The sequence below is a fragment of the Ostrea edulis genome, chromosome 2 (assembly GCF_947568905.1).
Source record: "Ostrea edulis chromosome 2, xbOstEdul1.1, whole genome shotgun sequence".
Lineage (NCBI taxonomy): Eukaryota > Metazoa > Mollusca > Bivalvia > Ostreida > Ostreidae > Ostrea > Ostrea edulis.
In genome coordinates, this window is record NC_079165.1 from 106,992,245 (window position 1) to 107,017,142 (window position 24,898).

At 34.0% G+C, this 24,898-nt stretch overlaps 1 protein-coding gene across 11 annotated transcripts in view; it reads right to left on the reverse strand.

The window, feature by feature from the left end:
- Positions 1-24,898, reverse strand: part of LOC125679081 (retinoic acid receptor beta-like) — a 73,138-nt gene that overhangs the window by 6,192 nt on the left and 42,048 nt on the right. For 2 of the 11 annotated variants that reach the window (XM_048918005.2, XM_048918003.2), the window contains 7 exons: positions 16,944-17,075; positions 12,756-12,878; positions 8,846-9,018; positions 8,523-8,664; positions 5,123-5,346; positions 4,355-4,519; positions 2,154-2,358 (listed from right to left, as the gene is read on the reverse strand). In XM_048918005.2, coding sequence (XP_048773962.2) covers positions 2,154-2,358; positions 4,355-4,519; positions 5,123-5,346; positions 8,523-8,664; positions 8,846-9,018; positions 12,756-12,878; positions 16,944-17,046 — 1,135 coding nt within the window. In that variant the 5' untranslated portion in view covers positions 17,047-17,075. Of the gene's footprint in view, positions 1-2,153; positions 2,359-4,354; positions 4,520-5,122; positions 5,347-8,522; positions 8,665-8,845; positions 9,019-11,843; positions 12,330-12,755; positions 12,879-12,965; positions 13,251-13,308; positions 13,424-16,734; positions 16,830-16,943; positions 17,076-24,898 lie in introns of those variants that run through there. The other 9 variants (XM_056155986.1, XM_048918006.2, XM_056155987.1 and 6 more) reach the window with 8 other exon arrangements.

Consider the following 24,898-nt stretch of genomic DNA (forward strand, 5'->3'; position numbering starts at 1 on the left):
TAGAGGCCTTCCTGGTTTATATCACTATGCATTTAGTTTTTCTTACATGTGTGTGGTTCTTGAGAAGAAGATTTTTGAAAATTGGTCAATTTTGGCCCCACCCCTAGGGCCCCAGGGGTGCTGGAGTCCTGAAATTTATAATTTAAGTCCCCCTTGTCCCAATGATGCTTTATACCAAATTTGAATAGAATTGGACTGGTAGTTATTAAGAAGAAGTTAAAAATGTTCAATTGTTAATGCACGACAACGGACGAAAACCAACACGCCAGTTTCGAGATACGAACTCTTTTGTGTAGGAGGTGTATTTAGTGGAACTTTGAATGACGAAGTGGGACAGAGTGGACCTACAGTCAGCGAGGAAGTTGATAAAATGTATTAAAAGCGGCTTCTCTTTTAATATGTAAATGTGGGAAATACAATATACTATCGAAAGAAATGTTTTACTAAAGTGGAAACATAAAAACAATGTAATATTTGCAAGTAATGTCTTAGATATGGCACTTATGACCAACGAAATAACGTGATATGATAAGAATTCTATGTATTTAATTACTCCCTAAATACTTATAACTTACATGTACTTAGTTTGTGTATCAGTCGAATTCGGGTGATCTAACACTGTATGAGAAACTTACTGAGTACATTCACTTACGCAGTGATGAATATTAGTCCCACTCCCGCGTGTAAACAAATTGTTTCGCGCCTCACTATATACAAGAGTTCTCCAAAGGGAAATAACTTGGGTGTATCTCGAAACCGGCGTATTGCAATAGGTCACCTGAGTTTACTAAGGTGACCTAATAAACCAGTTTATCATGTACTTTCACTCATCACACATGGGTAAACTCGTTGAAAAATGACGATAATGATTAATATGTATGAATTAATTTGATTGGTGTAATTGCAAATCCTTCCTGGGCACTAGCACAACATCTCATCACAATGTGACCATGAAAACAGTGACCCAACCTTCAATCAAGATCATGAAACACCTTCAGGTCAAGTTCAATAATATAATGATGTTAGGCCTAAAAAAATTAATTACTTGGTTCTCAGGCCCACCCACATCTCTTTTAACAATGCACATTACCCATTTTTATCATTAAATGGATAAAATAAAATTTCTCTCATGTGCTCGTAGGGTGCTAAAAAAAAATCCTGGAAACTCTGACCGCATTTTAGATACTCCCATCAGTAAAATGTTTGACAAACGTCTGGATGATACAGACACATGCAATCAAATTTCGCCTTACATACAGTTTGGTTTGAGTATTAATGGCGGCCCCACTTATCTAGCCCGTGTTGTTGCCTTTGCCACAACATTTTGTCTAAAAAACAAAGACGATCGATTTTTGGAGAACGTTTTGATGTTAACAATCAACTTCTAGAGATAATCGATTATGCACCTCGCCCAAATGACGATAAAGGATGGTATGTGCTGGAATAAACTGAACAAACTCAGCAAAATTGAGTATCATATCAAAACGAAAGTAGAAACGCTGAAATCTGAATGGGATGTTTTGATACGTGATTTACGCCTTAAACACAAAGATGACTTAGGCTTACAGCAATTATGCACACATAAATAAAAACAATTTTGTTGTTTTCATCTGTCAACTTACACGTGTAACAGAAATTATAATGTGTTATCTGATTCACTGGGTACTATATATACTAGTTTGCTCAGATTGTGTCAAAACCCTGTGTTTTAGTGCTGGTGTATATTCCCTCCAATATGCTTTTACTGTGAAAATGACACAGTTGAGCAAATTGAAGGGGCTTATCCCACTTGTGAAAGCTGAAGGGCTAATCACCAGGTGCCACACAGAAGAAAGAATGTAGAAAAAGCCAGAGAAAAAAGAAGAGAAGGAAATAATGTTCTTGATTTCTTTGTTCAATGATTATTGAGCACTGGATTAAAAAATGGGAGTTCTGAAATAAAATTAAAAAAATAATCCCTTGTCCTTTTTTCAGGAGATGAAATGTAAGAAAAAAAGGCATCCCTCCCTCATTTATTTTTGACAAAACTGGCCTGAGAACCAAGTAATCAATTTTTTTTTTTACCTTACTCCAAGCAAGGACAGCCAAGACAAAGACAAAAATACAGACACACAATAATGACAAATTAACAGCTTCTACATTGGAATACTGACCTCCAGATATTAGACAAACTGCAGAGAGAACGGCATACTCTGTCTCATCTATGTCCAACACTTTGAGAGAGGAGGCAAATCTAAATATAGTGTCTGTTAAAGAACCAAAGCCTCCTCTCTGTAGCTGATCTCGGTCTAGACTCAGTCCCCCATTAAATAACATCTCATCCTTTTCTAAGTCATAGCGTGAACACAGTCGTAAAATCTACAATATAAAAGCATATCATTTTTATCATCAATGCCATTTTCAATGAAATTGGACATTTTAAGATTTTATCAAACTTTGAGAAGAAAGCACCATGCCAATAGGAAACTCTTCTCATGTCTACACAATAATCTGCTGTTTTATAGTAGAATATCTTATTGCTCTGACATCATCAAGCCTGAGATATCATGTCATCTCTTTTGTAGAAGTAACTTGGTGTTTTATGTTTGCACATGTGTAAAAAACAGATTTCTTCTTTTGACCAAAGAAATAAAACTGGATCATAACGAGGGTAATGATTTACATGCATCGCGTAAATGAGGAATTCTAGGTCACAAAATCAGGTCACATTAATAGAACATAAACAATGCATGTAATAATGCCATCAAGAGAACACAACAAGCAAATAATCTAGTCATTTAGTAAGTGTCCACATAAAACCCTCAATAAACCAATCTGTCCGGTCAGCAACTGGACATGTGACAGTTCTACCAGATCAAAGCTTTTCTGTCACCTTGATTTATGACACAGGTAACAGTAGACATGATTATCATCACCTGCCCCCTCCATTGTTCAGGTTTCTCCTGATAATGAAGCAAACGGTGACAAAAATCAGCACTAACCATAACCTACAAAGATCTTTATCTGTAATGAATGTGGGAACTGCTTCTATGTAATATAGGCCATGAAATGTGACCTTTAATTATTGTAAAACAAAACTATTAAGTCATTTCAAGAACCAGGTATCAAACTTTTACTTTTTTAACATATACAGCAAACACAGTATTTATGAATTTATGTTTACAGCCACTTGATTTCCTGTAGTTTTAAAACACATCAAGAACTTAATTGGGGGGAGGGGGGGATTAACAAATTATGTTTACAATGAATTAAAATAGTTTATCCCCAGCACTTTGCCCTGTTTTACTACAAGTGTATACAGTGTGACCTTGTTAATCTGAATGCTCCATCTCAATCATTTGTGGGAACAGAATTCTTACACAACATTTTCTATCGTTAGTTCAGAAATTCAGTTCTGGATGGTCATTTTAATTACAAAATGGTAAAATTAATTGAAAAATGTCTCATTAATCCTGATGGTAATCTTTTTATGTCCATCTCGGAAAATTTTAGCGCGGCATAAAGTGCAAAGAAAAAACCCCGATAGTTTGATGGATACAATCGACTGCTTTCTCTTTACACCTCCCTAATTACATGTTTAAAATTAATTATCTTTGTGCTGATGAGTCAAGTAAACAGTTCATGTCGATCGAGACATTGCATCAATGTGTTTACATTGTATCTGCATTGCACAACAGTTCACAAATTTATAGCATATTTGATCGTCTAGATTAATAAAATGAGAATCAGTACTGTACCAAAAGTATGCATGGTTGTTAAGGTAGCTCACTACACTAAAGCTTATACTCTTTATGACACATCACAAGATGGAGATTTAAATGTTTTGTGAAAATGTTTGTATCGATCGAATTGTTTGCCTATCATCGTAGCTCAGTGGTTATAGCATTGGGCTGGTGAACGCTGATCTAGAGTTTAAATCCCCCAGAGTTTTTTATTCATATGTGTAGAAATAATTTTTTTGAAAATCATCTTTTATCCAAATTTGTATATTTTTTGCTTTTTTGGCATATATACTTATTGTATATCATCAAAACTTTTATAATTAAATCAATTTGTACTGATTTGAGAAACTATTTCTGGGTGAGCCACCTAAGTCAACATCTCTCCATTTATAAGAGAAATACAGATTGTAATCTCTTACATGCTTGATGGGAAGACCGAAGTCTGCACAGTCAGCCCTACAGCATTTGTTGATGCATGTATTAAGTTTGCTTGGTCAGTCTTGATGGTCATTATTAACTGGTCAGTCTTGGTCTTATTGCCCGATCTGACAGCTCCTTGTCTTACCTGGTTCAGGTATACATAGAGAGCTGACAAAGCTGTCAGGATTTCCTTTCAGAATTTTTTGTCTTACCATAATTTCTAAGCAAGCTGCCTTTAGGAGGGTGATTTGATCCGAGGTAGAAAGGGAAGTAAATCCGGGCATTTTCTTGGCAAATTCCACAATTTTTATAATTCCTTTTGATGAAAGTTCTGTCACTTTGTCCCATAGCATGGACTTTTCCTTCTTTTGATTTTGCTACAAAGCACAATTTTTTCAAATTAATTACACACGAAGTTCCTTGTTTTGTTTTTTCAATGAATGCAGTATTTTATTTCAAGAAACCTCTGCTCCGATTCTTCTTCATTGAAATTTTCATATTGCATAGAGCATTGGCTTAATTACTGTGAAATCAATTTGGGCTAATTTTAATAGGTGAAAAGTTTTTCTCTACCTAGTAAAGATGCAATAACTAGGGAAGCTCCATAAGCAGTTCCTATACTTTCTACTGATAAACATTCTCAAGCATTGTTCAATTGAGAGCATACTGCATTATCAAAATTAAACCATCATGAACTAAAGCTGTCTAAATGAGATTGATAACATTTACGTGCCAAGATCAAACTGGTGCTACGAGTGACTTTGACCAAATGACCTTTACTTCAAGGTCATGACTCTCTCTCGTGTCATAGACAATATTTGTGCCAAGTACCAGTTTCTATTGTCCTTCCCGTACAGAAGTAAGAATGGACATGGCGATTCCCACTAACTACCCAAACTAGGTGAATACAATGATATGGATTCCAAAGTTTTTGAATGCAATCTAAACTGATTAAACTATTAATATCTAAATCAATATACATGTACAGTGTTTTCTTTTGATGCCTCATCGTTTTCAATATCACTGCGAGTATCGGGACAGGACATGGGAGATAGGACTGCCTCCTCGATCTGTGGAAACGTCACTCTGTGAGCCTCGAGAATCTCCTGTAAAACACCTTGTTCATCCTCCGTGATCTCCTCAATGTTGGACGATGGATTCTCTAACTTGGGCTTTTTCTTTTTGTTTCTGTCGTTTCTCACTGCTGTAAAAATACAAAGATTCATTTCAACAGAACATATTCATGAACAGTAAAACTTGTCTATAAAGAACTTATTTCTAAAGAATCTCTCTTATAAAAGAACAAATGAAGAATACCCAGATAGTGCCCTTCATAAAAACAGTCAAACCTCGTTATCTCAAATTCAATGGGACGAGACAAATCTTCAAGATATCTGAGGGTTCGAGATATCGAGGGTAAAGTAAAGAATAAGTGGATGGGACTTCTGAATCACTTCAACATAACCATGGTATTTGAGATAACGGTGTCAACATAACCATGGTATTTGAGATAACGGTGTCAACATAACCAGGGTATTTGAGATAACGGTGTCAACATAACCATGGTATTTGAGATAACGGTGTCAACATAACCAGGGTATTTGAGATAACGGTGTCAACATAACCATGGTATTTGAGATAACGGTGTCAAGATACTGAAGTTCAACTGTGTGTGTAAAAAAATGGTTATAAGAAAAATCAGTTTTAAAGGAATTCTCTGTTTTAATGAACTCAGTTTATGTATCTATAAAGGAGTGATTGTTCAGTCACCAATATCACGTCGTTTCTTCGTTTGTAGTGATGTTTATGGGTGCGATTGGATGTCATTCAAAATGCCAATTAATGTCACCTTACCACATACATATCTATACTAGAAAGTGCAAACCAAAAAAAAAGAAGGTTATTTTTACGACCTATCAATATTGTTAGCAATAATATATACAACAAGGATAGACATGAAGTCTGGGACTATTTTCTTTAATCGTTCTTGAATAAAAACATGAAAAAAAGTTAATAAAGAAATGCCTTTCATACGAGACGATATGCATCTCAAGGCTCTTCACACCGTTATATGGAATGGAGCATGTTAACACTCCGGTGTATGGAATGGAGCATGTTAACACTCCGGCGTATGGAATGGAGCATGTTAACACTCCGGCGTATGGAATGGAGCATGTTAACACTACGGTGTATGGAATGGAGCATGTTAACACTCCGGCGTATGGAATGGAGTATGTTAACACTCCAGTGTATGGAATAGAGCATGTTAACACTCCATGAAATATAAGACAGTGTTGAGAGGCTCAAGATCTCATTTACTTTCAAAATTTCTTATATCTCAATTTTAAACATTGCATACTCTGTGATTAGTCTACATGTGCATTCATACACTGTGATTAGTCTACATGTGTATTCATATTCTGTGATTAGTCTACATGTGTATTCATACTCTGTAATTAGTCTACATGTGTATTCATATTCTGTGATTAGTCTACATGTGTATTCATATTCTGTGATTAGTCTACATGTGTATTCATACTCTGTGATTAGTCTACATGTGTATTCATACTCTGTGATTAGTCTACATGTGTATTGTGTATTCATATTCTGTGATTAGTCTACATGTGTATTCATATTCTGTGATTAGTCTACATGTGTATTCATATTCTGTGATTAGTCTATTTCAATGGTTGAAAGTTTATATGCAATACTAATACAGTGGAGCCTCAGTAATCCGGACGCCATTAATCTGAACGCTTCTTCTAGGGAACCGTTTTTAATCGTTATTTTGCATCATTAATCCGGAAATTCGCGTTCTGGATCCGGACGGTCATTTTCTACTACAAAACGTTAAAATGCATTGAAAATTGTACCGTTAATCTGGACGGTATTTTTTTTTTAGGGAAAGTCTGTGTCGGACAATTTTAGCAAGGCGTAAATTATAAAGAAAACAAGCCAAACTGCCTAATTGAAGCGATTACCTGTACCCTGTCAACACCTCCCTTTAATTAGGTGGTGTGTGATGATATGTCAGGTAGATAGCACGTGCCGGTCGAGACATTGTATTGCCAATTTTTGCACATAAGATCTGTATTGCGTGTAGTGTTGAATCTTGTAAATAAATCTGTAGCATATTATTTTATAGTCTTGATCATCATGGATCTTATACTTCTGATTGGCGTGAAATATATGTTGTAAGTTTTTAATGTTTAGAATGTCACGCATGTAGAATGTATCTGTGTACGATTGTTTCTTGTTACGATGTTGTAGAGTTTTATTGCTTTCAATTTTTTAAACTCTGGGTTGAAGTGAGAAAATTACCATTTTAAGGAAAATGACAATTAAATTTTGTATGTACCCGTAATGTTGGTTTCACCCGAGTTTTGTTCCATTATTATCGCATCATGAAAATATGCGAGTGGTTAGATCAAAGCAATAGTAGGTCTTAATATTACGAGCTTAAATGATTTTGTTCTCCCGATATTGGCTTGGATAATTATAGAATAAGAAATATAAACTCTGGCAGATAGAATTTTGGTTAAAGAATGTTGTCAACCGACATGACAAACACGAAATTCTTAAATCAACTGTGGATGATGAATATTGTTTAGACAGACCATCGAACCCGTGAATCGTGACAGATGGAAATGGTCGGCCTCTTTAACTTGTTTAAGAAGTAAAAGTGTGATGAAATGTTTGAAGTGTAAATGATTATGTTAGTTACTAATGATTTATTTATTTATAGTTACATATAGTGCTCCATTATTTGTTTTAGTACATAAGGTACACAGTTTTGTATATTTATTTGTAGTGCTAATATACATGTACAATGTAAGCATAGGTAAATATACTGCACACGTATATTTCAATTTTAGAGCTTTGAAATGCATGTAAATGTTAACATTATGATTTATTTACTAATGCAAATGGTTGAATCCAATGATAGAATGTGTTTAATTCACCACGCATCAATAAAGTAAGCATGTTGGTTACTTATGTAAAGATAAAAAATATGTGATTCAGTTATCCGGATGCTTCATTTATCCGGACGATTTTGCCGGGAACCAAAGTGTCCGGATTAACGAGGCTCCACTGTATTCAGTTTCAGAGTGAAAGTAAATATAAAGGATTAAATAAGTAACCTTGCCTTACAAATTACACATGTCGTAAAGCTTGGAAACAGGGTTGCATACAAAAGGGGGGGGGGGGGGGGGGGGGGGGGGGGGGGGGAGGCTGTGTTTGTGTCCTTATGTACGTTTTACAATGGAATTCATTCAATACAAATTGAAGTGCTTATGAAATGAAATACTTGCATTTCCAGTATTAAAGTGTTATCCACACTGCCATGTTTAGCTCTGTTAACAGTAAAAAAAACAATACCTTCTTTGGACATTCCGCTTGCATAACATTTCTGAAGCCGACAATATTGACAGCGGTTTCTGGTGACCTTATTGATAGGACAGTTCTTGTCCTTGTGGCAAGTATACTGCATGTTTTTCTGAACACTCCGTCTGAAGAATCCCTGAAACAAACCCATTAGAAAATCCTTAACATCGTTCTTACATCTCAATTTTCTTCCTCAGTCACTGAGGTGGAGAGAACAGAAGGAGAGAAATGATACAATAGAAACTACACAGCTCTGGTCAATGGTCATGTAATTGATAAGAAGAAGTCTTAAGATAAGGATCAATATAATGTGGTACCTTACATCCTTCACAAGAGCTCACACCATAGTGGTACCCTGAGGACTTGTCACTACACACCACACAGGGCTTGTAAACTCTGGGGGGTGGGGGTGGGGAGGGAGACATACTCAGGTCTGACATTGTAGTGGGACTCTGCATCTCGTACATTCCCTGCGGATCAAACACTTGATCTGAAAAACACAACATATTCATATACTTCATGTTATATACACAAACTTATGACTACAAATCAAGGCAACAAATTATCAAAATCTAATAGAACTATTACAGTCATGAAAAGCCATGGATCATATGCCCATTTCCAGAAAACAGAGAGCAACACACTTCAACACACTCAATGTTGCTTAATTATGCAGATTCTCTGAGGAAAACTTCCACCATCCATTTTCCTTGACTTACAAATTAATCTACAGAATCACAAGATAGTTCAGCTTCATTGTAAAAGTACAAAGCTGAAATCCAACTCTATGCTGTACTGTGAAAAAACACAAACAGAAAAAAATGTATCAACTCCCATCATAGATTTAGCAGGAAATAATTGATTCCACAAGGTTGGGCTGTTACAGATTTCAAACACTGTCATACAGGGAATTAATGTAGATCAATAACTCCCATCTTAAGATGACAAGTGCCTATCTATATAAAAATCAAAGAAACTACCATGGTAAATATAATCTATAGACCATCTTTAAATGATAGCAATAAAAGACATTGAAAGGGGGGGGGGGGGGGGAGGGTACATGAATATAAAATGAATATCTGTCATAACTTCATACATAATTCTTTCAGTACCACAAAAACACATGGTAGGCTTTAGCTAATTGGAGGATAATGAGACATTTTAGGAACAAACTAACGACGCCTAAAGCTTAATACCGCTACAGTCTTACAATAAAAACTCACTATTGCAAAGCCATAGGCTCCTAAATTCTAGATCTGGCCATTACAATTCACTCTTAAAATATCCTGATGGGTCAAAAAACATTTCTCATTAGACATACATTGATGTCTAGTTATCTAAAATCTTGGCTCCAACAACTCAAAAAGGCTTTCATAGAAACTTATATGTATAGTTTTGCATTTTCCAAATTCAGATTAAGATATTTCCGGATTTTATTTGGGTAAATCTACAAAACTATATCCAGCAATCAATGGTAGCTGTAAAATATGGAGGTGCGAGTATTCAAATGTAAAAGTTATCAGCAGGAGGGCTGAATAATGGATGATTCACCCAGAGACTCATCGATACTTTATCAAGGCAAACCATGTGCAGACCCAAGACTTTTTTTGGCTGTGATTATGAATAAAATTGCCAAAAAGGGGCTTAACTTACAATGAGATGCTCAGATAGGGAAACTCACTACTGCATACAGAGTTAATTTCTTCCCCATGCTTTTTTCACCTCGATACACGTGCAGAGGACTTTGCCGCATTTACATCGCCCAGACACAGTTAAGAGAATACAGTTTTGCCCAGTCTTAAATTCGCCCACTGACTGTATGTAAGCGTGTTGTTAATTCTTTGAAAAAAGGGACAAGTATTTATCATAGTGCTCTAATCTGGAGACCCACTATAAAGGGACAAGTATTTATCATAGTGCTCTAATCTGGAGACCCACTATAAAGGGACAAGTATTTATCATAGTGCTCTAATCTGGAGACCCACTATAAAGGGACAAGTATTTATCATAGTGCTCTAATCTGGAGACCCACTATCTTTATAGAAGACTTGCGAATCAAGGAAACATGGAAGAATAAATGAGTATCCCTTACTTCAAGTTACGAAAAAATAATATATCACAGGTTACGAAAGATTATGTAATAGTGAAATGATTGATGCAAGGAACTATGTGTTTAAAAAGTTAATAAAATAATCAAACAAATAAAAAATCCTAATACTTTCTTATGACTAAACATGCATTCAAAATAATTTAAAAATGTGTAATTATGACATTTTAATAAATGCTATCAAAGTAAAAAGGGCAGAATTTACGCAGTCTGCAGAAACATCGCAATTAACCTTCCACGAAAATAAAACAGGTTTTTAATTAGCTGCCCTAGTATTCAGATCATTGGCAGGGAAAGCTGCCACAGTTGATCAAAAGTTGTGAAACTACTCCACTACAGAGAAGATTTCGGAACATATTTTGTGAAATTCTTTTTGTCCTCAATATTTGAACATGTGAAATCAGTATAAAGCTAGCTTTAATCTTATCATATTAATAAAATCTCTCTTAAATGAGCCCAATCTTACTATTTACCTTACTGAATTACTCACATATATAAGTAAATGTACAGATATACCACACATTAATGACAAGGTCATATTGAACTTTATAGAGTTAAAATTTGAAAAACATCAATAACAATTATACTTTTCTCGACATGACCTTGAAATTTTGATACTGTCAAGATAACCTTGGGATACAATTTGACATGACACACTGCAGAGGGTACAAAAACCTGAAACTGTTCTGCTAAACAATAACGATCCTACCAAGAATTCTAACCCTTATCTTAATATGACCTTGTCTAAATGTGACCTTGTCTTAATGTGACCTTGTCTTGTCTTAACGTGACCTTGTCTTGTCTTAATGTGACTTTGTCTTAACGTGACCTTGTCTAAATGTGAATATATTCTCTTTCTGTATGGTAAAGGTATGATATGGACAAGAATATCTAACATTTTTCTCAAAGTAACCTTGACATTGTTCAAATGTCCTTAGAATACAACCTGACCAGCATAAGCAACCTTTAGGTCAAATGTCACTAGTTTGAACTAATCTGCTTCAGTTACATGTACATAGTCTGAACATTAATCATATGTACTTTACCAAAGAACCTTGTTAATTTCTAAATAAATTGGGCTGGGTTTGGACAAAATGGGGTTAAGTCTGGTTATTCTATCTCTCCATGTAGCAAATGATAGTATTGAGAATGTGTAAAACAAAATAAATAATTGTGAGCAATGCTCACTAAGAATACCCCCCGCTTACCCCAATCTCCCAAAGGGTGTTCCATGCGATGAAAAAAGCCGTTGAAGAAATTAAATGGAAACCATATTGCTACTTCGATGTCCAGTGCGCGTGACCTTTGACCTTTTGACCCAAAAATCGATAGGGAACATCTTCATCCCATAGTTAGTCCATATGTATGATATGGTGACTGTAGGTGGAAAGGATAACGCTTTAGAGCCCGGAAACCATATTGCTACTTCAATGTCCAGTGTGCTTGACCTTTTGACCCCCAAAATCGATAGGGAACATCTTCATCCCATGGGTAGTCCATATGTATGATATGGTGACTGTAGGTGGAAAGGATAACGCTTTAGAGCCTGGAAACCATATTCTACTTCAATGTCCAGTGCGCTTGACCTTTGACTCCAAAATCGATAGGGAACATCTTCATCCCATGGGTAGTCCATATATATGATATGGTGACGGTAGGTGGAAAGGATAATGCTTTAGAGCCCGGAAACCATTGCATCTACAGACGGACAACCCGATTCCAGTATACCCCCCACAACTTGTTGCGGGGGGTATAATAATTGTAAAACAGAACAGGACACTAGCAAATGATAGTATTGAGAATGTGTAAAACAAAATAAATAATTGTAAAACAGAACAGGACACTAAGGAAATACCAGTATATAAAAACCATAAACCATCCATTTTAAAATTCTACAGGATTAGAATAAAATGAAAACATTCTTGTGGCGAGATGAATTTTCTACCAATCTGAATATTTTTAATTTCTAAACAGTTTGACACACACACACACACACACACACACACACACACAGATATATATATATATATATATACATACACACACACATTGTAAGGTGTTCAATATCTATATATGCAACCTGTCACTAATGCACACCGACTTGTTGAAGATATACCTACTTTTGATTCCTTGGTGCACCATATAATTACTCTTCTGGTTGTAGATGTAGGGGTCGTATGTGGCCTGTGACATATAGGTACCATGATGATCCATTCCATACGGCTGATCTGCATTCATAGGCGCTGCAATAATAAAAACAAATTTACTTCGTCTCACGTGCCCTTTAAGGAGTCTACCAAGCTATGTCCGGCTACATACAACACACATACAAATAATTTCACTAGTTTTATCATCTGCTACACGCATCCCCTTCTACGTAAAGTCGTTGTTTACATCTGAGAACGATCGTGTATTCAACAATATCTGTCTTGAAAATAGACCAACCCGAGCTTGTCCAATGTCATGCTAAATAGTTTAGTATACACATTGTCCATAGCTGAAATAAACACACACACACACACAAGCAGATTATCCGATGCAATGTTGTGGAACAGGTCCATGTATTTGGCAATACGCCAATCTCCCATCGTATGGATCCGTCCACACTAAAAACTATTTCGTTCTACATTGATTTTGATTACATACAACAATATGCTAGCGTAAACTACCTACATTTTCGCTCGGACATTCTCGGTGATTGTGAAGGTCTGAACAGAAAATATAGTCATCGCTTCTGTATTTGTTGTCATGCCTGGTCAGTAATGAGAAGCGGGAGATAACTCGTGACAAACATAAGTGACGTCTACACACCCCAAAGAACCCACAACGCAATGTGTGAAGTGTATGTTGTACGACAGTAAAATCAAAATAATATATATATATATATATATGAGAGAGAGAGAGAGAGAGAGAGAGAGAGAGAGAGAGAGAGGAGAGAGAGAGGGGGAGAGAGAGAGAGAGAGGGGGGGGAGAGAGAGAGACAGATTAAAAAGTATTGAAAATCAAATGTACACGAATGCTTACTATTCAAATCTGAGATAAATTCTCATTCTTAAAATAATAAATTTTAGTGGTAAAATCAAGATTTAAAAAATTGAATAAAAACACAACATGATATACCCATTATAAGGACAACAATTACTAAAACTGATGATGCATCGATCAAAATAACTTTATTTTTGGATGGCGATAAGTTTTGGTTCAAGACATATCAGATAATTAAGAAAGGTGATTTGTAAAATCAAGATAGACAATAAATAGCTGAATAGATTTCTATAGAACTTTGTATAATAATGATATTACAAATATATGCTCTGAATCATAGTGTAACAATTCTGCCTTGTGTGTGTGTGTCCAGTCTTTTATCACATTGATGGTAATCATAGATATACAACTGTTCGTGAATATATATAAATTAGGCCTATCTTTATGAAATCTTAGAAAAAATATTTGTAGTGCCCATCAACTCAACTAAATTATAATACATCAAGTAAGAAATTATCTTTCCTCTTAGTCATATCTAAAAGTAGAAAAAAAATACAAGACATGACTCAAAGGTGATCATAAACTAATCATTATCTCAGTCACCAATTCTTATTCAGTACAGAGTATATTGGACCTTCATTCAGAATGATATAATTAAGTGAAAATTTTCTATTCAGTTTATATAGTCTCCATCATCCTGATGTACTCAAACCACAAACAATGTTTAATGCAAACTTTTGGTTATATTCATTTTTATTAAGTTCTGTTGTAAACAACTGTATCAAATATCGATTCTCTCTCATTTCCTCATTGTGACACCTAGCTTCTATAAGAAGCAGTATTTTTTACATTTTGTGCCGCTGTCTGTTTTACATTTCCAGCTAATCCAGTGATCAATATCTTCCTCATCAGTCATAGGGTCGTTGGCCTGAGTTTGAGTGTACTGCACTCCAGTGACCGAGATATTCAGGGAACCCATGAAAAATGGGAGAGAGAAAGAGAGAGAGATCTATGACATAATAAGAGGTCTAACATAATACTATATCATTTTAATTAACATATATAATTTCCATTTTCTATTCTGTATGGGCTTTTAATGGACACCTGAGTGGGCTGAGCTGCAATGTTACCCCAAAAATCTACAATCACTCATACATTCAAACTACAAAATCAATATATTCAATCAGTTATATTTTTGTAAATGTGTACGAAAATTGTAAATTCATTTCAGTAAACCAAGAACTTTCCTATCTTATAGTTATCTCCCCTGCTTGACAATGAGGAAAACATTCAAATGCAAAAGTTGATATAGCTCTGTATAATTAGTAATTAATTCCTAATAAGATTAATGCAAACTCTGCATATAGTCTATGTTTTTATATCCCCCTTCCTATCACTATAGTAATTAACCAAGCAGTATTATGACTGAAAAATAAGGATTGCAAATGTAGCAGTCGGCCGGGTTCGATCGCCGGTGGCCAGACAGCTCAGTTAGTAGAGTACCTGACTAGAGATTCAGGGGGCCTGGGTTTGAATCCCGGTCTGATCCATTGCATTTTCTCCCTTCTGTTACACACATTAATACCACAATTTCACTGATTTTCCTTGCCTGATATTTCACTCGAGCAATGTAGGGTCATGATGTAGAACGTGTGATTACAGAGTCATGGAAACCTTCTCTCGCCCTTAAAGCCTTTATTATACATCTTCTCAGTAATTCTTCATTATTATTTTACTATCAAATTATTTTCCCTGACCTGAGAGTGTAATGGATTTCTACACCTCAGCGTGATTGCATGTTCAAACCAAGACAGGCACATTAAATTATCATCACTTCACACTGTGGACAAAAATACCAATAAAATTTCTTAACTCAAGCTTGTATCAATGGCTCATTGGGGCCCAGATGCACAAAGATTTAGCTCATTAACGTGCAATTAAATCTTACACTCTTATCATATCTGTCAAATAACACTGTCTAACTTTTGTGCAACTGAATCCTGTGATAATATATTCACCTATATTGATGGAATAATCAAATGTGGAATTCATTCAAAATGAAGTTCACAAACCTAAAATCTGCCCTATATTTTTAATGATATGAAAAAGTATTAGTGACCCGACTTCTTGTAAATATGTGAATTGATATCTTTACATATTCTAACAATTCCATGGCAATTCTCTCAAAATTGTCATATTGCCTACTTAGCATTACAAATTGTCAATTAATTTAGTGGAAGGTTTGGGGGGGGGGGGGGGGGGGGGCATCAATCTAGCTCTGTGAATGTTTGCGTTTATCAGATGCCAATGAACTGAAGTTGAACATTTGAATCACACTGAACAAGTGTCTGTTGTGTAATATTTCTGTTGAAATCTATATACCTGTGGTAGAGAGTAGTCTATTTCTAGCTATATGACCCATGGTCCCGAACCTATAGTTTGACAAAATGTACATTTGTTTCTTATTTTAAAAATTAAGTGATATCCATAATTTGAATCAAAGAAAGTAAAACTTTGTTTTGATATTAGATATGATAATGCAACCTGTTAAACACTGCATAATACAGGTTCTATATTAATGTACATATGACAATAATACTCTGTTGTTTGTTGACATTATTTAGGGGACGCTTCAGACCGCATTTTAGATCCATCTGTTGTAAAACCTACAATTCATAGTTCAACCTTTTCTGCCAACAATAAAAAAAAATAGGTGTTACATATCTCTATAATATCATATTGCTAATATCATAGAATCCATATCAATATCACAATTTCCTGCATGTATTGATTATATTGCATGTTTGTGCCAAGCTCTATCTGAACCAAGGTAAGCTTTGATAAATTTTGCCTGTTTATCTAGCAATTCAAGGTTAATTGCCAGTTGAATGCCACAAGGTAACAACATCATGGTCACAGTATAATATCACATTAAATTCAATACCTCAAAATATACATTTCTTTTAAAAACAATATCAACAGGTAAGTTTGGAGACAAATAATGGAAGACTCCACGATAAAGTATAGGTATATACTTACAGTTTTCACAGTCTATTACATCAGTACATAAATATTCAGTTCCATTCACTATCACCTACGCTTACAGGTACTTACAGTTTTCAAAGTCTTCCACATCAGTACATAAATATTCAGTTCCATTCACTATCACATACATTTGTACCACCGGGTAATCTATCACCATCAGCTGTAGAGCTTTTTAAATTATCAGGGAATGTCATGCGAGCCCAAATTACTTATATGTACAAAGCCTCCTACGTCAGATCAATAAAGACGAGGTCAACGGCCCCAAAAGTTTTGATTACCTTCCAGAAAGTCAATGGCTCCATGGTTTAAAAGCTGCATATGGCTGGACTCTGATGACATAGGGTCATGCCCCATCCCGGGGTTCATTGTGACAGTCTTCATACACACTCCAAATTCCCCCTACTCATCATCTGCAAGACAAAGGTAAACAGGTTGTTAATAGCCCCAATAATGTCACTTTTCATTGACTTTACAGACTGGCATGAAAGAGAAGGATTTATACAGAGTGAAAAAACCTATGATCCTATATAACTAAATAATCAGCAATACTGAGGTATCAATGACCTTTAAATCTGTGTACTAGTAGGAACCGGATAGTTTTTTATTCAGATAGTCAATGAAATGATTTTCAGCTCAATGACTTGTCCTCTGTTTGATCATCACAGTATCGTCCAATATACGAATCTTAACTGTGTCAAAGGACAATGTCCTATAAATGACGGGGAACACTTTACTTCCATACTAATGAATTTACTTCCATACCAATGAAAAGTGGGATTGTAATGTGTTTCACCTCCATAGTTTAATTTCATATAAACTTAATAAAAATTTAAAGACAATTATAAATAAACTCAAATTCAATACATAGCATTGGATTCAGATCACTGAATGGACAAAGAAACTGACAAAATACACGCACATTTCAGCTTCAATGGTCGTGCTTGATTTGTCTGCAAGGGGCATATTTGTCTACAAAGGGCGTACTTAATTTGTCTACAAGGGCCGTACTAATTTGTCTACAAGGGGTGTACTAATTTGTCTACAAGGGGTGTACTAATTTGTCTACAAGGGGCGTACTAATTTGTCTACGCCATTGTACACCCAGTGTAGTCAGTTTACAGTGTCGACCTTATAATCAAGTGCAATTTATTATAGTGTTTTATATTCAATATGGATGTTCAACAGCCGAAGACATCCTCATTGGAGAGTTGACAATTAATGCAAATAAAGATTACAAAATAAAATAATTACTAGAATATAAGATTTTTTTTACAAAAATATTTTTTAATGTGCATTTATATACCCACATACATTTGAAAAATACCAGGTCACATATAATAACACATTCTTTTAAATCCCTTTTTTCCACCAAAATATTTTTAAAATTATTACTATTTTTTTTTTTTAGAAAAGTTATTCCACTGCAACTTTTTTAAATTAGTAAAAATTCTCTGTTATGAATGAGTTAATTTTTCTTCAGCAAAAAGAAAGGATTAGTGGCAGTCTCATTTAGTACTCATAAATATCATGCGTTTGCTAACTAATTATATCAGCACTGCAGTATCTCATATTATTTACTAGCAACAACAGAAATACCACCTAGACAATATAACATTTTACCAATTCATTCATACATGTGATAATTAACTTTTAAGATCATATTAGTCTGGATGACTCAATCAGATTCACAGATTGTTATCTTAGGAATTACATCTTGTAGAAGTCAAATATCTCAAACTTTTGTCAATGGCAGTTAATACTTCAAAATAAAAGATAGGCATGAAAAGAATTCTTGGAGGATTTAAAGACATATTTCAGGACTTAATTATGACAGTACAAAAAGAACAAGAAAGTTTTAACACCCTTGAGACAAAAGACCAGGAGTAGCTAATTGATTCCGAATATGGAATGTTGTGCACACTGTGCCATAAATTTAGCAGCGTCTAAGTCTGCTGGAAAACTGTGACCAATTTGTTTTAAGTACATGTATATATAAATAAATTTTTGACATAGTGTTTACTTTCTGTTTCATAGATTTTCACCTGGGCAACCAATTTTTAACCTAGGTAACTAAAATCTGATTGTTATATATGGGCCCAGGTGCCAGCTACCAGTATTTTTTGGTCAAGTTTAAACCCTGTAACTATGCGGACCATTCATGAACATAGGGACTACGATTTGAACAACTGAAATAGTTTTTGACAAAGTATGGCCATGTTGGTTGTGAAAAAAAGAAGCTAAAATAAATTTTTCCACATAATTTTATGTAAAACAATTGTAGCCTCAACCTGCCCCCCCCCCCCTCCCCCCCTCAACACAATTTTTAAGAAATCTGGTGAATTATTCCATGAAATAGCAGATGATACGTTAACAGACCTTCTGAAGTGATCTAACTATCGAGATACATACAGTACGGGCGACAAACTTTGACCAGAAAAGTCCATGTATTAAGGCTTACAATGCAATACAGCTACTACAACAACAAAAAATGCAATTCCAGTCATGGTCCCATGGGGATCCGGGTTAGAATAAGGTCCTCAGTACCCCCTTGCTTGTCGTAAAAGGTGACTAAATGGGGTGGTCCTTTGGATGAGACCGCAAAAACCGAGGCCCCGTGTCACAGCAGGTGTGGTATAATAAAGATCTTCTTGCTCAATTGAGTCACAAGCATACAGCATCATAGACCCAAGTTTTGCAGCTCTTCACCGGCAATGGTGACGTCTCCATATGAGTGAAAAATTCTCCAATGGAACGTTACACAATATACAACTAACCTGACCCAGATGAGTTATGACAAAACAATGCCAGTCTATGCGAAAGTTTTTTGAACCACACAGGACATTCGGTCCTGTGTAATCAATGAACACATCGGACCGAACCAAATTTTGTCAGACCGAAAAACCTAATGTAAAAAAGTGAAACACCTGAAAATGCAAAACCAAGGAAATCTTATTTATTATACTTGGGATCCCTCCCGTATAATACTTTAGATGGTCCATGCGGTTTTAATCACATTCATTTACATATTTGGATTTGTGTGCTATTTTTTCTTATAACAAATATTTAAATGACTCCGCATCAAAATAGTAAAGTTCAAAACCGGACACTGAGACATCGGACATTTCGGTCCGGTGTAAAAAAATGATGCATCGGACCTCAGGCACTGTACATCGGTCAGGTCCGACGGTCCGATGTCTTTCGCATAGACTGCAATGCGATTGCTATTGGCATGCCAAATTCACAAAAATGAGCTAAACATAGTTTCACAGTTGATAAACTAGGTTTATCGACTGTAAACTATAGTTTACGGACCGTAAACTATAGTTAACGATTCGTTAATTATAGTTTTCATCCGTAAAACTATATTTAATGATTGTAAACTATAGTTTACAAATGCTAATCCAAGTTTATCTGTCTTTAAATAAACGTTAACAACAGATTTTGCTGATAAATACAGATTCACATTTGTAAACTATAATTTACATTCGTTAACTATAGTTCACAATTGTTAATCCTAGTTTCACAAATTGTGATACTATATTTATCAGATAAACTATGTTTAACATTCGTTAATTATAGTTTTTGATCATAAACTATGCTATGGCACGCCAAATTCACAAAAATGAGCTAAACATATAGTTTCACAGTTGATAAACTAGGTTTATGGACTGTAAACTATAGTTTACGGACCATAAACTATAGCTTTAACGATTCGTTAACTATAGTTTTCATCCGTAAAACTATATTTAATGATTGTAAACTATAGTTTACAAATGCTAATCCAAGTTTATCTGTCTTTAAATAAACGTTAACAACAGATTTTGCTGATAAATACAGATTCACATTTGTAAACTATAATTTACATTCGTTAACTATAGTTCACAATTGTTAATCCTAGTTTCACAAATTGTGATACTATATTTATCAGATAAACTATGTTTAACATTCGTTAATTATAGTTTTTGATCATAAACTATGCTATGGCACGCCAAATTCACAAAAATGAGCTAAACATATAGTTTCACAGTTGATAAACTAGGTTTATCGACTGTAAACTAAAGTTTACGGACCGTAAACTATAGCTTTAACGATTCGTTAACTATAGTTTTCATCCGTAAAACTATATTTAACGGTTGTAAACTATAGTTTACAAATGCTAATCCAAGTTTATCTGTCTTTAAATAAATGTTAACAATAGAATTTGCTGATAAATACAGATTCACATTTGTAAACTATAATTTACATTTGTTAACTATATAGTTCGCAATTGTTAATCCTAGTTTCACAAATTGTGATACTATATTTATCAGATAAACTTAATAATAGTTTAGACTTGTAAACCGTAGTTTACAATCGTGAAACTGTATTTATCAGATAAACTATGTTTTGCAATCGCTAATGATTGTTTTCATTGTTAATTATAGTTTACGCTTGTGAAACATAGATTATCTGTTAACTATGGTTTACAGATGTGAAATATAGATTAACGTCGTTAACTATTAGTTTACGGTCCATAAACTATAGTTTACAGTCGATAAACCTAGTTTATCAACTGTGAAACTATATGTTTAGCTAATTTTTGTGAATTTGGCGTGCCATACTATGCAGCTAACTGCAATTTTTACTTATAAACTATATTAAACAAAACTGTGTTTATCACTTTTTTGTGAATTCAGCGCATTAAATGACTATAAACTATATCTTACAAAACTGTGTTTATCACTTTTTTGTGAATTCGGCGCATTATTAAATGACTATAAACTATATCTTACAAACCATAAACTATCATTTACATTCGTTAATATTAGTTAGACTTGTAAACTGTAGTTTACAATCGTGAAACCGTATTTATCAGATAAACTATGTTTTGCAATCGCCAATGATTGTTTTCATTGTTAATAATAGTTTATGCTTGTGAAAAATAGATTATCTGTTAACTATGGTTTACAGATGTGAAATATAGATTAATGTCGTTAACTACAGTTTACGGTCCATAAACTATAGTTTACAGTCCATAAACCTAGTTTATCAACTGTGAAACTATGTTTAGCTAATTTTTGTGAATTTGGCGTGCCATAGATTGCACTGGTATTGTTCCATGTGCAGCAGACTGTTACTAATTGGTGCAATTCTTGATGTCAGGTGAAAGGTCATAGTTATTAATCATCATTAAGCAGGCTGCAGTTTATAATTATATGTTAATATATGTAGTGATTAGTTGTTGGGAAAACAATTAAATGCAGCAATAAAAAGTGAAATATTATGTGGAAGCAGAAAATCGCAGGGATATTAAACTGTACGTGGATTATATGAAATAAAAATCTTTGAATTTTGGATCTGACTGGGTTTAAGAATTGGGATCTTTTGGAATTAACATAATGGGAAACTTTTAGTTTATCATGTGAAACGTTTGGTTATATGTGAAACGTTTGGTTTATTATGATGTGAACCTTTTGGTTTATTATGATGTGAACCTTTTGGTTTATCATGATGTGAACCTTTTGGTTTATTATGATGTGAACCTTTTGGTTTATCATGATGTGAACCTTTTGGTTTATCATGATGTGGAACTTTTGGTTTATTATGATGTGAAACGTTTGGTTTATCATGATGTGAACCTTTTGGTTTATCATGATGTGGAACTTTTGGTTTATTATGATGTGAAACGTTTGGTTTATCATGATGTGAACCTTTTGGTTTATCATGATGTGAAACTTTTGGTTTATTATGATGTGGAACTTTTACTGCTGTTCATTAGGGTTTGAGGAAGATCAGACCTTGAAGTGTTAATTACATTGTAGTTCCTTGCAGACCTAAACCAGAATAGTCCATAAACTTATAGACCAGCTGTTCAAGACTCAAGTTTGAATGACAAATAAATTAAAGAAGACAAATAATTGTATTTTAAAGAGTATTTATCAGGAAATGTTAGATGTTTGTGACTCAAATTCTTTTACTTGTTGGGTGACATATGTAAGAAATTTATTATATTCTTTAGGATTTGGATATGTATGGAATTGTACTTATGATATAAATGAAAACAAATTTTTATCTGAAGTAAAACATTTATTTATACAAGATGTGTTTATACAAGAAATTTATAGTGTTAGATCTGAGACATCACCAAAATGTAACTTATATAAATATGTCAATGAATGTTTTAAATTACAATTGTTTCTTACAAAATCTGTTCCAAGTATGCATGTTCAAAATATTAGTAAATACCGATTATCCTCACATAGATTAGAAATTGAACAAGGTAGATTTAGCAATATTCCAAGAAACGACAGAAAATGTACATTATGTTCAGAGAGTATTGAAGATGATTAATATCATTTTATATTAGTATGTCCTTTTTATAATGATTGTAGAAAACAGTATTTAAAGAAATATTATTATATTAAAACACCCCTCCACTTTCAAGCTTGTCGAACTATTATCAACTGCAAATATTACAGAATTATGTAAACTTGGTAAATACCTATATAAATGTTCATCTATTAGATCTCAGTTATTTTAAGATTATCTTCTGTATTTATTCTATCCTGTCTATGTACGTCAGTATGATATATTATGTTCTGTTACTATTTCATTGTATAAGTTGTTGTATATACTTTATACCTATGAACTGTATGGTTCTTGGTTAATAAACAATACATTACAAAACCATAAACTTATAGATCTGTTCAAGACTCATGTCTAAATGACAAACCATAAACTTATAGATCTGTTCAAGACCCAAGTCTTAGAATGACATTAACCTGAAGCTTATATATAAACCTGATTTTAATTAGCTTCATGAAGTATGTTGGCTTAGTGTCTCAGTTCATACCCCCATGTATTTTCAAAAATGAAATTTATTTTCTTGAATTACCTCTCTCAGAACCCACAATGTGAACTTCAAATGCTTAAGTTTGCAGTCAATGGTACAAACATGTATGAATATGTTTTGATATTCTACTGGCAAAGTTATACCTGTGCACGAAAATTTCCCTTGTACAAATAACAGTTTTTGAATTTTTTTTATACTGAAAACTCTTCATTTTCTTCATATTTTCATATTTCTTCAAGAAATATCAAGTCTGCATTTTTTAACATTCTGCTAATTAATTATATATACAAAACAGAATTTTTTTTGAAAACATACAAGTTAAGGGTCAGTGTTTTATATCAAAAGTGTGACTGTTGTATAAAATGAAACAAAGAAATTATAACAAAATTTGAAAGAAATGAAATTATAAGTAAAAACTGTTGCTTTACATAATAACTACTTACAGCAAACCTTGAATTAACTTAAACTATAAATATGTTTTAAACATTATAGTTTTATGACCAAATAGATAAATGAATAAATAATAATAATAATAATAATAAACCCAGTGTCAGTTCAAGAATGACCAAAACCAATGTTGGTGCATGTTTTAATTCCAAACAGACAGTCACTGGTTGAATGTATAGCATTCGCATTCAAGCAAAAATTCTTAGCTTTATGATATGTTTATGAACACAAAAGTCAAGCTGTATACAACATACAAATACATCACATATTATACTTTGGCAAATTAAACCATCTGCTGTCAAAATTTGTAACAACTGTTCACCTAATAAAAAAAAACCCATTGAATGGGGACGAGTCGAGTGATAAACTATCATCAGATGAAAATGCTGAAAAATTCAAACCTTCCCTGATAAAGTACCTGCATAAAAACTTCCTGGAATAAGTATAAATATTCAATGGCACTAGTACTATAAGCGCATGAATGAATCCAGTCCAATTTTTACATCAATGCTGACTGTTAGAATGCTGGAAATGCCACGTGTCTAATAAGAGGTAAAATAATCCAACATAAGAAACGTTAACCTACAGAAACGGACACATTTACTGTATGTAGACAAAAAAGTAAGAACGAAACCCTGACTTACAATGTAATGCATTAGTGTCAGGTATGAAGTTGTTTAACAGAATTTAGCCAACCATGAAAAACAGCATACTGGACACAATAAAATAGCCCAGGGTCACCAGGTAATGGGACACTCGGAGAATGTCTACCTGGCTGGCTTAGTTTGGATTACTGGGTAATATTATACATTATAAAAAGGATTAATTCCTGCCTGCAAACCTCAAACATTTTAGAGACTTACATTGATCCCAATATTTGAAATGCTTTTTGTCACTCTTCATGGAATTAAGCAATGCCATTGTAAGAATTTCCAAAATGAGATTATTCAACAA